Source organism: Hypanus sabinus, chromosome 11, assembly GCF_030144855.1.
Source record: "Hypanus sabinus isolate sHypSab1 chromosome 11, sHypSab1.hap1, whole genome shotgun sequence".
Lineage (NCBI taxonomy): Eukaryota > Metazoa > Chordata > Chondrichthyes > Myliobatiformes > Dasyatidae > Hypanus > Hypanus sabinus.
This window is the reverse complement of record NC_082716.1, coordinates 96,115,997-96,129,808: the sequence shown is the minus strand read 5'-3', so window position 1 is coordinate 96,129,808 and position 13,812 is coordinate 96,115,997. Positions and strand designations below refer to the sequence as shown.

At 44.2% G+C, this 13,812-nt stretch overlaps 1 protein-coding gene across 5 annotated transcripts in view; it reads left to right on the top strand.

Moving 5' to 3' along the window:
- The window catches only part of LOC132402205 (rab GTPase-activating protein 1-like), a 570,990-nt gene extending 557,442 nt beyond the window's left edge, over positions 1–13,548 (top strand). For all 5 annotated transcript variants that reach the window (XM_059984929.1, XM_059984928.1, XM_059984931.1 and 2 more), the window contains 3 exons: positions 394–465; positions 7,777–7,971; positions 12,530–13,548. In XM_059984929.1, coding sequence (XP_059840912.1) covers positions 394–465; positions 7,777–7,971; positions 12,530–12,670 — 408 coding nt within the window. In that variant the 3' untranslated portion in view covers positions 12,671–13,548. The remainder of the gene's footprint in view (positions 1–393; positions 466–7,776; positions 7,972–12,529) is intronic.
- Positions 13,549–13,812: the final 264 nt, after the last annotated feature.

The following is a 13,812-nucleotide window of genomic DNA, read 5'->3' as shown; positions in this document are numbered from 1 at the left end:
AGTGCAGACAGCTCCTTTACCCCCAGACCCTTCTCCTCAGTGCAGACAGCTCCTTTACCCCCAGACCTGTCTCCTCAATGCAGACAGCTCCTTTTCCCACTGTCTGGGAGAAGTAATTTCTATCCACATCAGATTTAAATGACTGGCCCCCTTATTTAGTTACTGTGTTGTCTTTTGTTCATGGCTCTGTTGCTGGTGACCTCATCCCATCATCTACACTGCCAGCCTCCCTTAGGTTCTCATGTGATTGGTTGAGATGGCTCCTCATTTATCTAAGCTCTATGGTCCAGACTCGATGTGGTTTTGCTCTTTTGCCTCCCCTTCTCCCTCCATGGCCCCTGTCTTCCATTTGTTGTGTAACAGGACCAACACTGATCCTTCCTCTTTGTTAAGATCTGTTCACAGCTGAGCACACGACTGGAGAAGCAGCAGGCTGCCAGTAAGGAGGAGCTGGAGATGGTAAAGGTACGTGTGACCCCTATTGACAAACTGACTTTGAATGTTCCTGTTCTGCACATATCCAAGTGTGACTCCGATCCCCTGGCGTGGCCGTCACTGCAGGGTGAGTCACAGGGCTGACCTGGTTCTTGTGTTGGTCCAGGCCAGCCTCTGTCGTGGACTCACCTCCTTGCCTTGACAACCCTGCTACCTTCTCAATAGGAGTCTGAGCCTAGTAACACTGGTTGGGTACAGCCACAGGGGTTCTGAGGCTTCCCCAGAGACAGTAAAAGGCTGTTGTGACTGTTAATGAAAGCTACATGAAAGACATGAAGCTGGTAGGATAAATCCTTTATTCGGTACACATAAGCAGACAGCATTTGGAATCACTTTGGAGAGGCTCCCTGACCCAACATTACATCACATTTTTATACGCTAAAGTTCAGGGTAACAGCAAGCCAAATTCTATAGCTACAATGCATTCATTATGCCTGTACCAGGCAGTGAATCAGTCAGTCAGGATGCTCTCAGTGCTGCCCCTATAGAAGGTCTTGAGGATTTGAGGGCTCATGCTGAACTACTTCAGTCACCAGAGGTGGAAGGGATGCTGTTGTGCTTCTTTTGTCACACAGCCGGTGTGGTCAGTCCAGCTGAAATGTAAATTGTGTCTGGTTTTGCGAAGTGCAAGAACTTCCCCAGGTGGGCTTCAGCTGCAACTGTTCCTACCCCCAGTTTAAAGAGATGTTAGCATAGAAACAGGCCCTTCAGCCCACTACATGCTACTGACCATTACTAATCCAATTTACTTAGGTTAGGTCTGTAGCCTTCAATGCCTTGATAATTCACATGCTTGTGACGATTCTCCTTAAACGTTGTAAGTGTCTCTGTCTGTGCAACCTCCTCTAGCTGTGTGTTCCAGATTGCAACCACCTTCTAGTGAAAACACTTCTCCACAGATCCCCTCTGTTGGATTCAGGTGTAGGACTGTTATTTTTCTAGTATTTTCCTTGTAGTTTAACTTTTCTATGCTTACTTATAATTTTTATATAATCACCTATATACATGTAATTGTTTAGTAAATTTCCCAGTAATTGTAGTACAGCCGATTCTGTGTTTTTCTAGAATCTTCTCAGTTCTTTTTGCAGCAGGTGTCATGTCATTTGAATCTGGCTAGTTAAAAGATAAATTGTTGCCACTGGAATGTGCTGTTATCTACAGTCTGAGTATGAGATGACCATGATTTCTTTGTTTTTGTTACACTTGATAAAACATAATCACGTGCTTTTATGCCTCATTCTTACTTCCAAAGAATCTCAGAATCAATATCAGCAGATTCAACATCTCTAAACCTCCAACTACTTGGTACGGTAGCATGGTCGTAAGCACAATACTTTACAGTACCAGCGACCCGGGTTCAATTCCCACTACTGCTTATAGGGAGTTGTACCTTCTCCCGATGACTGTATAGGTTTCCTCCTGATGTTTCAGTTTCCTCCCACAGTCTAAAGATGTACCAGTTGGTAGGTTGTTGGTCATTGTAAGTTGTCCCATGATTAGGCTAGGGTTAAATCGGAGGTTGCTTGGCAATGCAGTTCGAAGGCCCAAAAGAGCTTATATCGCAATCAATAAATAAATAAACCTTGGTCTTAGACATTCCCATCCAAGAAAAATATTCTTACCATCTTTGTTTTGTTTTTGGTTCTAATCAGGTTCTTTTGTGCACTTTTCTTGTAAAATTTATGTTTAGTTTATGTTTTTTCTTCTGAATGTTGTGTCTCTAAAGTTAAGTGCCTGTGTTACTACTACAAGTTTTTCATTGCCTCTGTGCATATATGCACTTGTGCATTTGACAATAAACTCATCATGACCCTACCTATCCCTCTTTTAATGTTGTTAGCTCTACAATTGCTGGTTCAACATAATTGTCTTCATGACTTTGTATACATTATATTTTTGGATCACCTTTTTCTTGAACTACATGTATGCAAATAAATCTTCACACAGAGACTGATAATTAATAAATAACAGCAGTGATTACAAGGGTAGTGGGGTGGAGATTTGTTCTACCAAAGGAGGGATAAAGTGCTCCTTCTCTCCGCTAGCCTGCAGGTCACTCCTGACCACCCCCTCCCCAAATCAGGATCATGTGAAGCCATGGTAGGAGGTGTTGGATGGTCATATTAGCGGCTGGTGCATATCACAACTCCTGGTTATGCAACCACTTACGCTAGGCAGACAACCTCTGAAGAGTGTTGATAATGGCTGGGATCACCCATCTTGTAAAGACACTGCCAAGAAGAAGACAATGACAGACCACTTCTGAAGAAAAATTTGCCAAGAAAAATCAAGGTCATGGGCGACCAGGATCGCTCACATCATACAACACAACGCAAAACAAACAAATGAATGATTACATTTATGCAAAGTATCCAATAACACACCAAACTCTGTGAATCCTAAATTGATTGCTACTGAAAGCTGTCCATCTTGTGCATCTTGTGTCTGCTTTCATACCGCTTTGCAGCCTGACCCATTTGTAATCACTGGACCTCTTTCTCTTTGTTCCTACCACTTCTGAAGTCACAAAGCCATCTTCTTTGATTGTATGAAGCTTTCAGTTCAGACATGATTGTTTACAGCTTCTCTGGTCATGTCATGTTTTGCTCTGTTGTGTCGGGCTGACAGTAAGTTAACAACAGCTGTAACATCCTTCAGAGTTTCTGTTTGAAATTTACAAGTACAACTTGGGTGTGAATGTAGGAGGAATGATTAGTAAGTACGCAGATGACATGAAAATTGGTGCTGATGAACATTGATGGGAAGAAGTTTTGTCTAAAGATACACCAATATATAGCTGAGATAGAAAACTGAAAAGAGGATTGGCAAATGGAATTTAATCCAGACGATTGTGAGGTTGTGCCATTTGGGAAGTCAAGTGAGGGAGGTATATACTGTAGCTGGAAAGGTGCTGTGGAATATTGATAAACAATGGGATCTGGGGATTCAAGTGCATAGTTCTCTGAATATGCCAACACAGATCAATAGGGTGGTGAAGAAAGTGTATTTCATACTTGCCTTTCATAAATTGGGACCTAGAATGTAAATGTTGGGATGTAATTTTGCAACTTTACAAAGCATTGGTTACACCATACTGAGAAAATTGTGTGCAGATCTAGCCAGGAAGAATGTAATTTCAGAGGCAAGAATGCAGAGGAGATTCACTGGGGTGTTGCCTAGATTGGTGTTGTGGGGAGGAATTAGATAGGCTGGGAAGGGTCTGTTTTTCCTTGAGTGAAGGGGGCTAAGTGAGAGGTGACCTCATAGAAGTATGTAAAATTATGAGAGGCATAAAAAGAGTAGACAGTCAGAATCTTTTTCATATGCCCTGCCTATTCAAGAGTCTGTCTGAAAGCATCTTAAGCATTGTGATTGTATCTGATTCCACCACCTGCTTTGGCAGCACCTTCCCGATATCCATTTTCGGGGGACAAAAACGCTGTTTTAGTGTGGACGGAGGGTAAAATCGAAGAGAAAAATCTTCGGTTACAGATTTATCCGGTGTAATGTGGATGTAGCCTATGACTGACAGGTAGTGAGTAAAACAATAGGTGGTTTACACCTGCTTAACACTCCCTTCGGCAAACTACCTGTAGTAGATGAATTGCTGGAAGTGACTACAGTTGGCCCTCCTTATCTGAATTCAACCAACCGCGAATCAAGAAAACCCGGAAGTGCTCTTTGAGCATGTACAGACTTTTTTTCTTGTCATTATTCCCTAAACAATGCATAAACTATTTACATAGCATTTACATTGTATTGGGTATTATAGGTAATGTAGAGATGATTTAAAGTAAACGGGAGGCTGTGTGTAGATTGTTGTGGATCAGAATTGAAAAAAATCAGAAGTTCTCTTACTAAGTAAGTCGGAACAGGTACATCCAGCATTATTTAGCGTCAGTCAAACGTTTGTCTTTGGAAAAAATATATTACCTTTAGAAATGTATGTATTTCAATAATTAAACCACTGCCTTGTTTGGTAATAATTGTAGCTTTCATCGGGGCAGGGTCTTTCTCACTTTATCCTTTAAAATTGTTCCTATCGTTGACTGACTGTAGCCTAACGCTTTTCCAGTGACTGATGGCATTTCATCTCTTTCTGATCACTTTATTATTTCCACTTTATTTTCAATCATGATCGTGATTATTTTTGTGAACAGAAACACTGTGGATTCAGAGCTTCGCCTGGCCCTAAAGACCACTGCACTGAGTCAGGTTAAGTAAGGTCTGGGGTTCCGCTGGGTCCTAAAGTCTACTGCACTGAAATAGGTTAAATAAGGGACTTGAGCATGCACGTTTTTTGGTATCCACGAGGGGTCCCGGAGCCAATCTCTCGCGGATAAGGAGGACCGATTGTACTATACAGTCCTTCTGGAGACAATCCCATCACCCTCCCTGTTGTGCTGCACTGTATTTCTGCCATAGCAGAAATCTGTAATTTCATACTGTCAGGACAGGGAATCAGCAGAGAAGAGTGGAGAAGGGTTAAACCAATACCGATGAGATGGCAGCCTAGTGACCCTGTAATATAGAATAAGGTGCACACTGAACAGTACACAGAGATAAGTGATCTCACAACACGTGGTTCCAGTCAAAGTTCTGTGATCCCACCACATCCAGTTGTGAATGGTGGTGGACTATTAAATATGTAGCTCACAGGAGGAGAAAGTTCCAAGAACATCCCATCCTCAACACGTGAGTGATAAAGGCTCAACCATTTGCTCCTAAGTGAATAATCCATCTCAGTACTCTGAAAAGGATAATTGACAGCGCCAAGATATAAAATTACCATAAACTAACAATAAATGAATGGTGTAAAAAATAGAAATATTGAGGAACAAGAGAAAGTCTGCAGATGCTGGAAATCTGAGCACACAGCAGGCCAGATAGCATCTAGGAAAAGAATACAGTCGACGTTTCAGGCTGGACCCGACTGGAGAAAAAAAGCTTGAGGAGTAAATTTAAGAGGTGGGGGGGGGGGGGAAGGGGAGAGAGAAACACTAGGTGATAGGTAAAGCCTGAAGGGTGAGGGATGAAGTAAATTGATGAAAGTCAGAAGGCCATGGAAGAAAGAAAGGAGAGGGAGCAGCACCAGAGAGAGGTGATGGGCAGGCATGGAGATAAGGTGAGAGAGGGAAAAAGGGATGGAAAAATGGTGAAGGAAAGGAGGGGGCTGGGGGTGGCAATACTGGAAGTTCAAGAAATCGATGTTCATGCCATCAGGTTGGAGGCTACCCAAATTGAATATGAGATGTTGTTCCTCCCACCTAAGTGTGGCCTCATCACAACAGTGGAGGAGGCCATGGATGGACGTATCAGAATGGAAATGGGAAGTGGAATTAAAATGGGTGGTTACTGGGTGGCTTGGTAGTGGGATCATAATGATGCTAGTGTTAATGTGACTATGGACCATTCGGAAACGTAATGACAAAGGGGAAGAAACAACTAACACAAAATGCTGGTGGAACACAGCAGGCCAGGCAGCATCTGTCGACATTACGGGCTGAGACTCTTCGTCGGGACTAACTTCGTCAGGGTCTTGGCCCAAAATGTCGACATGCTTCTCCCTATAGATGCTGCTTGGCCTTCTGTGTTCTACCAACATTTTGTGTTTGTTGTTTGAATTTCCAGCATCTGTAGATTTCCTCGTGTTTGATGAAGGGGAAGAAGCTGTTTCTAAATTATTGAGTGTGGATCTTCAACTTCCTAACACCCTTCCCCAATGATAGTAGCGAGAAGAAAGCACATGCCGGATGGTGTTGGGCCTTAGTGATGGATGCCACCTTCTTGATCGTGAGGAGGGTTGAGCCCATGATGGAGCTGGCTGAGTCTAAAACCCCTTGCAATCCTGCTCATTGGAGCCTCCATACCAAGCTCTGATGCAGCCAGTGAAAATGTTAGCTACTGTACAAACATTGAAATTTGTAGTCTTTGGTGACATACCCAATCTCTTCATTCTCCTAATGAAGCAGAGCCACTGACCCACTTTCCTGATTGCATCAATGTGTTGGGCTCAGGATAGATGGTGTTGGGCCAGTTTGATTCATTCCACATAACTTCAGGAAACTGAGAACACTGGAAACATTAAAGCGTTTTGCTGTAATACTGACAACCTGTGCTCTAGAACTAGCTACACCTCTAGTAAAGCTGCTCCAGTACAGTTACTGTATTAGCATTTACCTGACAATGTGAAACATTCCCGAGGGCATTTACAAAAAGCATGACAAATCCAATACAGCTTGTTACCATCCAATCCGGCAAACTGCAGTCAGTGGTTTTCAAAGGAAGGTCATTATGATTGTTGGACATCACTGCAGGAGTTATTGAGAACATTGTTCTTGACCAAACTATCTTCAGCTGCTTCATCAATGACCTTCCTTCTATCATAAACTTGGAGGTGAGGATGTTAGTTGCACAGCATCTTGTAAGATGAAGCAGTCCATACTTGTGTGCAGGGAAACTGTAGCCACTGTGCAGAGGAAATAGACGAGATTGTGACACAAGTAAGTGTTTGTGTGTGAGAGAGAGATTCTGAACTAAGTTTTTGAAAACATCCTGAGTTGCCTATCTGGGAATGGATTTAAATCCTGCAATACAGAGGAACATTCATCCAGGGTCCTGCTGTTTAGTGTCTTAGCCATTAATCTCACTTTGTCCCGATAGCATTTCTAGTTATATTTGTTTCACCACCCAGTCTGCCAGTGCATTCCAGTTCTCAACAGGAACAGAAAGCTATCACCTCCCAGAAGTATATTTTCTATTTTCAATCCATCTCTCCATTTTGTTTCTGTATCCTGTATATTTTTACCTTAAAAAGAACTTAGTCACAGAATAATGTAGCACAGAAGGAAGCCCTTCTGCCCAACTGCTCCATGCTGATTAGGTTGCCAACTAAGCTAGTCCCATTTGCCCACTAATCCTTCTGAACCTTTCCCATCCGATCAACCCTCTCCTTTTCCTCTCCCACTATCTTCTCTTTTTCTCTGTCTACCCTTTCTCCCCTCTCCCACTGTAACATGTTTTTTACAATCTTGTCAAACCTTATATTCTTAACAGTTTAGGTTTGTGAGTTTTAATTGCTTCCTAGTCTCAGTAACTCATAATTCGGAGATCTCTGGATTTTCACAGCTGCTGTGTGGACAGTCATCTCCCAACTGCCCAGTTCTGTCTTCTTGCTCTGGAACGCATCTCTTCACCTGGAAGAGTGCGAGGGTGGGAAGTTTTAGCTCTGCCTTTCAAAATTGAAGAGCCTGTTGATGGAGTGCTTTGTTCGACCATCAGGGTAAGGTGCTGACTTGTGAGCGGTGCTGCGAGCTCTTCAGAAAGGACGGCGAGCTGATCCCAGAGCCTGGGCAGGCCAATGTGCACCAGGATGTGGATGAAGAGAAGGAACTCCTAAAGAAACAGCTGAGAGAGATGGAACTGGAGCTCGCACAGACCAAACTACAGCTCGTGGAGGCTAAATGCAAAATACAGGTACCAGTTCAACAAGAAGGTAACAGCTGAACCAGCTACTGGTGAAAGGCTACCTCCTCTCTCTTCTCTCTTTCCCCTCTCTCTCCCCTCTCTCTCCTTTCTCTCCCTTCCTCCCTCTCTCCTGCATATTGCTTTTTTAACATTCTCTCAGTCATTGTCATCACTCATGCTCTCTCTCTCTCTCCATCTTAAATGTTCTTTATGTTATCTCATTTTTGTCTTCTTCCTCTTCTTAAATACTTTCTCTTCCAATCACTCATGTTCTCCTATCTCATTGCAGTCACATTCACTCTCTCTTGTTCTCTAAGTCTCACATACTCTTACTTCCACTCTCTCTCAATTCTCTGGCCAAGTCCCATCTCAGTCTTTCTCATTCATGTTTTATTCCTCACTCACTCACATAGAATAGTACAGCACAGTACAGGCCCTTCGGTTCACAATGTTGTGCTGACCCTTAAACCCTGCCTCCCATATAACCCCCCACCTTAAATTCCTCCATATACCTGTCTAGTAGTCTCTTAAATTTCACTAGTGTATTTGCCTCCACTAGGCAGTGCATTCCACGTAACAACCACTCTCTGAGTGAAAAACCTTCCTCTAATATCCCCCTTGAACTTCTCTCCCCTTACCTTAAAGCCATGTCCTCTTGTGCCCTGGGGAAGAGTTGCTGTCTGTCCACTCTATCTATTCCTTTTAATATCTTATATACCTCTATCATGTCTCCTCTCATCCTCCTTCTCTCCAGAAAGTAAAGTCCTAGCTCCCTTAATCTCTGATGATAATGCATTCTCTCTGAACCAGGCAGCATCCTGGTAAATCTCCTCTGTACCCTTTGCAATGCTTCAACATCCTTCCTATAGTGAGGCGACCAAAACTGGACACAGTACTCTCAAGTGTGGCCTAACCAAAGTTTTATAGAGCTGCATCATTACCCCGCGACTCTTAAACTCTATCCCTTGACTTATGAAAGCTAACAACCCATAAACTTTCTTAACTACTGAATCTACCTGTGAGGCACCTTTCAGGGATCTGTGGACATGTACCCCCAGATCCCTATGCTCCTCCACGCTACCAAGTATCCTGCCATTTACTTTGTACTCTGTCGTGGAGTTTGTCCTTCCAAAGTGTACCATCTCACACTTCACTGGGTTGAACTCCATCTGCCACTTCTCAGCCCACTTTTGCATTCTATCAATGTCTCTCTGCAATCTTCGGCAATCCTCTACACTATCTACAGCACACCAACCTTTGTGTCGTCTGCAAACTTGCCAACCCACCCTTCTATCTTCACGTCCAGGTCGTTAATAAAAATTAAAAAAAAGTAGAGGTCCCAGAACCGATCCTTGTGGGACACCACTAGACACAACCCTCCAATCCGAATATACTCCCTCCACCATGACCCTCTGCCTTCTGCAGGCAAGCCAATTCTGAATCCACTTGGCCAAACTTCCCTGGATCCCATGCCCTCTGACTTTCTGAATAAGCCTACTGTGTGGAACCTTGTCAAATGCCTGACTAAAATCCATGAGAGATCACATCCACTGCACTACCCTCATCTATATGCCTGCTCACCTCCTCAAAGAACTCTATCAGGCTTGTTAGACAAAATCTGCCCTTCACAAAGCTGTGCTGACTGTCCCTGATCAGACCATGATTCCCTAAATGCCCATACATCCTATCTCTAAGAATCTTTTCCAACAGCTTTCCTACCACAGTCATAAGGCTCACTGGTCTATAATTACCCGGACTATCCCTACTACCTTTTTTGAACAAGGGGACAACATTCGCTTCCCTCCAATCCTCTGGTACCATTCCCGTGGACAACGAGGACATAAAGATCCTGGCCAGAGGCTCAACAATCTCTTCCCTCGCCTCGTGCAGCAGCCTGGGGAATATTCCATCAGGTCCTGGGACTTACCCGTCCTAATGTATTTTAACAACTCCAACACCTCCTCTCCCTTAATATCAACATACTCCAGAACATCATCTTCACTCATATTGTCCTCACTGTCATCAAGTTCCCTCTCATTGGTGAATACCGAAGAGAAGTATTTATTGAGGACCTCACTCACTTCCACAGCCTCCAGGCACTTCTTCCCACCTTTATCTCTAATCGGTCCTACCTTCACTCCAGTCATCCTTTTGTTCTTCACATAATTGAAGAATGCCTTGGGGTTTTCCTTTATCCTACTCTCCAAGGCCTTCTCATGCCACCTTCTTGCTCTCCTCAACCCTTTCTTAAGCTCTTTTCTTGCTACCCTATATTCCTCAATAGACCCATCTGATCCTTGCTTCCTAAACCTAATGTATGCTGCCTTCTTCCACCTGACTAGATTCTCCACCTCACTTGTCACCCATGGTTCCTTCACCCTACCATTCTTTATCTTCCTCACGGGCACAAATTTATCCCTAACATCCTGCAAGAGATCCCTAAATATCGACCACATGTCCATAGTACATTTCTCTGCAAAAACATCATCCCAATTCACAGCCGCAAGTTCTAGCCTCATAGCCTCATAATTTGCCCTTCCCCAATTAAAAAATTTCCTGTCCTCTCTGATTCTATCCTTTTCCATGATAACGCTAAAGGCCAGGGACCAGTAGTCACTGTCCCCCAGATGCTCACCCACTGAGAGATCTGTGACCTGACCTGGTTTATTACCTAATACTAGATCTTGTATGGCACTTCCCCAGTCGGCCTGTCAACATAACTGTGACAGGAATTCATCCTGGACACACTTAACAAACTCTGCCCTGTCTATACCATTGAAACTAATCAGGTACCAATCAATATTAAGTTAAAGTCACCCATGATAACAACCCTGTTATTTTTGCACCTTTCCAAAATCTGCCTCCCAATCTGCTCCTCGGTATCTCTGCTGCTACCAGGGGGCCTATAGAATACTCCCATTAGAGTAACTGCTCCCTTCCTGTTCCTGACTTCCACCCATACTGACTCAAAAGAGGATCCTGATATGTTACCCACCCTTTCTATAACTGTAATTGTATCCCTGACCAGTAATGCCACCCCTCCTCCCCTTACCCCCCCATCCCTTTTAAAGCACTGAAATCCAGGAATATTGAGAGTCCTTTCCTGCCCTGGTGCCAGCCAAGTCTCCATAATGGCTGCTACATCATAATTCCATGTATGTATCCAAGCTCTCAATTCATCACCTTTATTCCTGATGCTTCTTGCATTGAAGTACACACACTTTATTCCTTCTACCTTACTCCCTTTACACCCTTTATTCTGCTTCCCTTTGCTCAAAGCCTCTCTGTATGTTAGATCTAGCTTTACTCCATGCATTTCTTCCACTGCTCTATCGCTGTGGGTCCCATCCCCCTTGCAAATTAGTTTAAACCCTTCAGAACCTAGCAAACCTACCTGCAAGGATATTGCTCCCCCTCGAGTTCAGATGTAACCCATCCAATCTGTACAGGTCCCACTTTTCCCAGAAGAGATCCTAATGATCCAAAAATGTAAAACCCTGACCCTGCACCAACTCCTCAGCCACACATTCAACTGCCATCTCCTCCAATTCTTATCATCACTATCACGTTTCACTGGCAGTAATCCTGAGAACGCCACCCTTGAGGTCCTGTTCTCCAGCCTTCTGCCTAGTTCCCGAAACTCACACTTCAGGACCTCATCCCTCTCCCTGCCTATGTCATTGGTACCAACATGTATCACGACTTCTGGTTGCTTTCCCTCTTGTACCAGGATGTCGTGGACCTGGTCAGAGACATCCCAGACCCTGGCACCTGGGAGGCAATAAACCATGTGGGTGTCTTTCTCATGTCCACAAAATCTCCTGTCTGCTCCCCGAATTATAGAGTCCCCAATGTGACAGCTGTTCTCTTCTCCGTCCCATCCTTCTGCACCACAGGGTTAGACTCATTGCTGGAAGTCCTGCTACCGTGGATCACCCTTTGTCAGTCATCCCCGCCAACAGTATCCAGGATGGTATACTTATTATTCAGGGGAACGTCCTTCACTATATCTCTGCATTTCTCACCGTTGCTCCCTTTCTCTCTTTCACATTCTGTCTTTCTCACTATTTCACCATTTCTTACCTTGTACTTCTCCTCTCCTACTCTCCCTCTCTTCCCCATCCCTCTCTCCTCCCCCTTTCCCTCCCACTGTTTCTCTATTTCCTCCCCAGCCCCTCTGTATTCTCCCCTCTCTCTCTCTCTCTCTCTCCCCCCTCACATTCTCTCACCCTTCTCTCACCCCTCTCTCCCCTCTCCCACTCTCACACCCCTCTCTCCCCCTCATTCCCCATTCTCCCCCTCTCCCCCTTTCACCCCTATCTCCCCTCTCCTATTTCTCCCTCTCTCCCTCTCCTATCCCTTTCTTCTCCCCCTCTCTCTTCTCTCCCTCCCCCTCTCCTTTTCTCTCTCTCCTATCTCTTCCCCCTCTGAAGATTTCTCTCTCTCTTTCTCCACTGCCTCCATCTATTCAATATGTATACAAGTACAATTGTGTTGATGTTCCCTCTCCACCCCCATGTGCGAATGTGGAGCTAAATTCCTTCTCTGTTGTGTGTTCTTTTAACAGGAGCTGGAGCACCACCGGGGAACTCTGCTCAATGAGATTCAAGCCACTAAAAACTCCTGGCTCAGCAAAACCCTGAACTCTATCAAAACTGCCACCAGCACACAGTCCCCACCCACTCCCCCTCCCAAAGAGAGCACATAGTCCTCGCCACTACTCCACACAACCAGGCTGCACAGAGGAAAGGCAGTTACTGGAGAGTACCAGCCTGTCTGGCTGACCACTGTTAGCCCTTTTGTACATTCATAGGTTCGTTCATTATTTAATCCAATGTTACTAACTGTTTGTTTGTGTATTGTAAGGCAACAGATGTTTATTGTATTTTATATTACCTTGGTGTTCCTTTCATTGCCATTGGACTTTTGATTGACATTGCCACTGGCCAATGTAGTAAAAGCACCAGTTCTGTACTCTGCATGAGGGAAGGTTTCCCTACAGTATTCTACCCCTCCCTGATAATAATAATATCTTCCTTCCCTCCCTGGGCTCAGTGACTAAGAATAATCAAGCTCTGTGCCAGACTGACTGAGAATGATCGAGTCGGTCTCAGACTGACTGAGAGTGTCATCCTCAGTTGATTTGATAGGCTGATTTTTGTTGCATTGTTTATGTTGGTTGCTGAGACACATGACCACTCACTGGACACCTTGAGTGTTCTTTCAACATCCTGCTTGGATCTTCCTGCAGGACTGCCCTAGCCTTCTCCTCTTAGAGTCTTTACAAACTGATGTGTGTAGATGTGGCAATGTAACTGATACCAGATTCAATTTGCACAATGTATAAAGAAATTATCTATCTTGTTTCTCTAATTTTCAAACTGGCTCAATATTAAAAATAGTTAAATTTAGGAAAGATTTTATGCTTAATCTGCTTCCTGCCCTGGCGGGAGGTAGGTTTTTTCTGTTTCTGGTTATCTATAGTTTCAGGCTTCCCATCTCTTTACTCGTGGCACAGACCCAGACCTATGGGAGAGCTTGAATTTCTAACAGTTGTATTTTCGAAAATAAACTAACTGGCTCAGATTTGTGTCTGCCTGGGTTTTGTGACACTCCATCATTTGTCTATAGGGCATTCCCAGCTCCTCGATCACCTTGCCAGTTCAGCCAGTGCAGATCCAGTGTAAGTTGGGACACACTCCCGGAAAGCAAAGGCTTGGGACCATTGCCCTCTAGTACTGCACTGCATGCAGGATATCCTGGCCACTGCCAGTAGCACAGACACTCATTAACTGACCAGGGCTTGTCCACATTACCAGATGTTAGTTCCAGCAGGATTTTAGACATCCA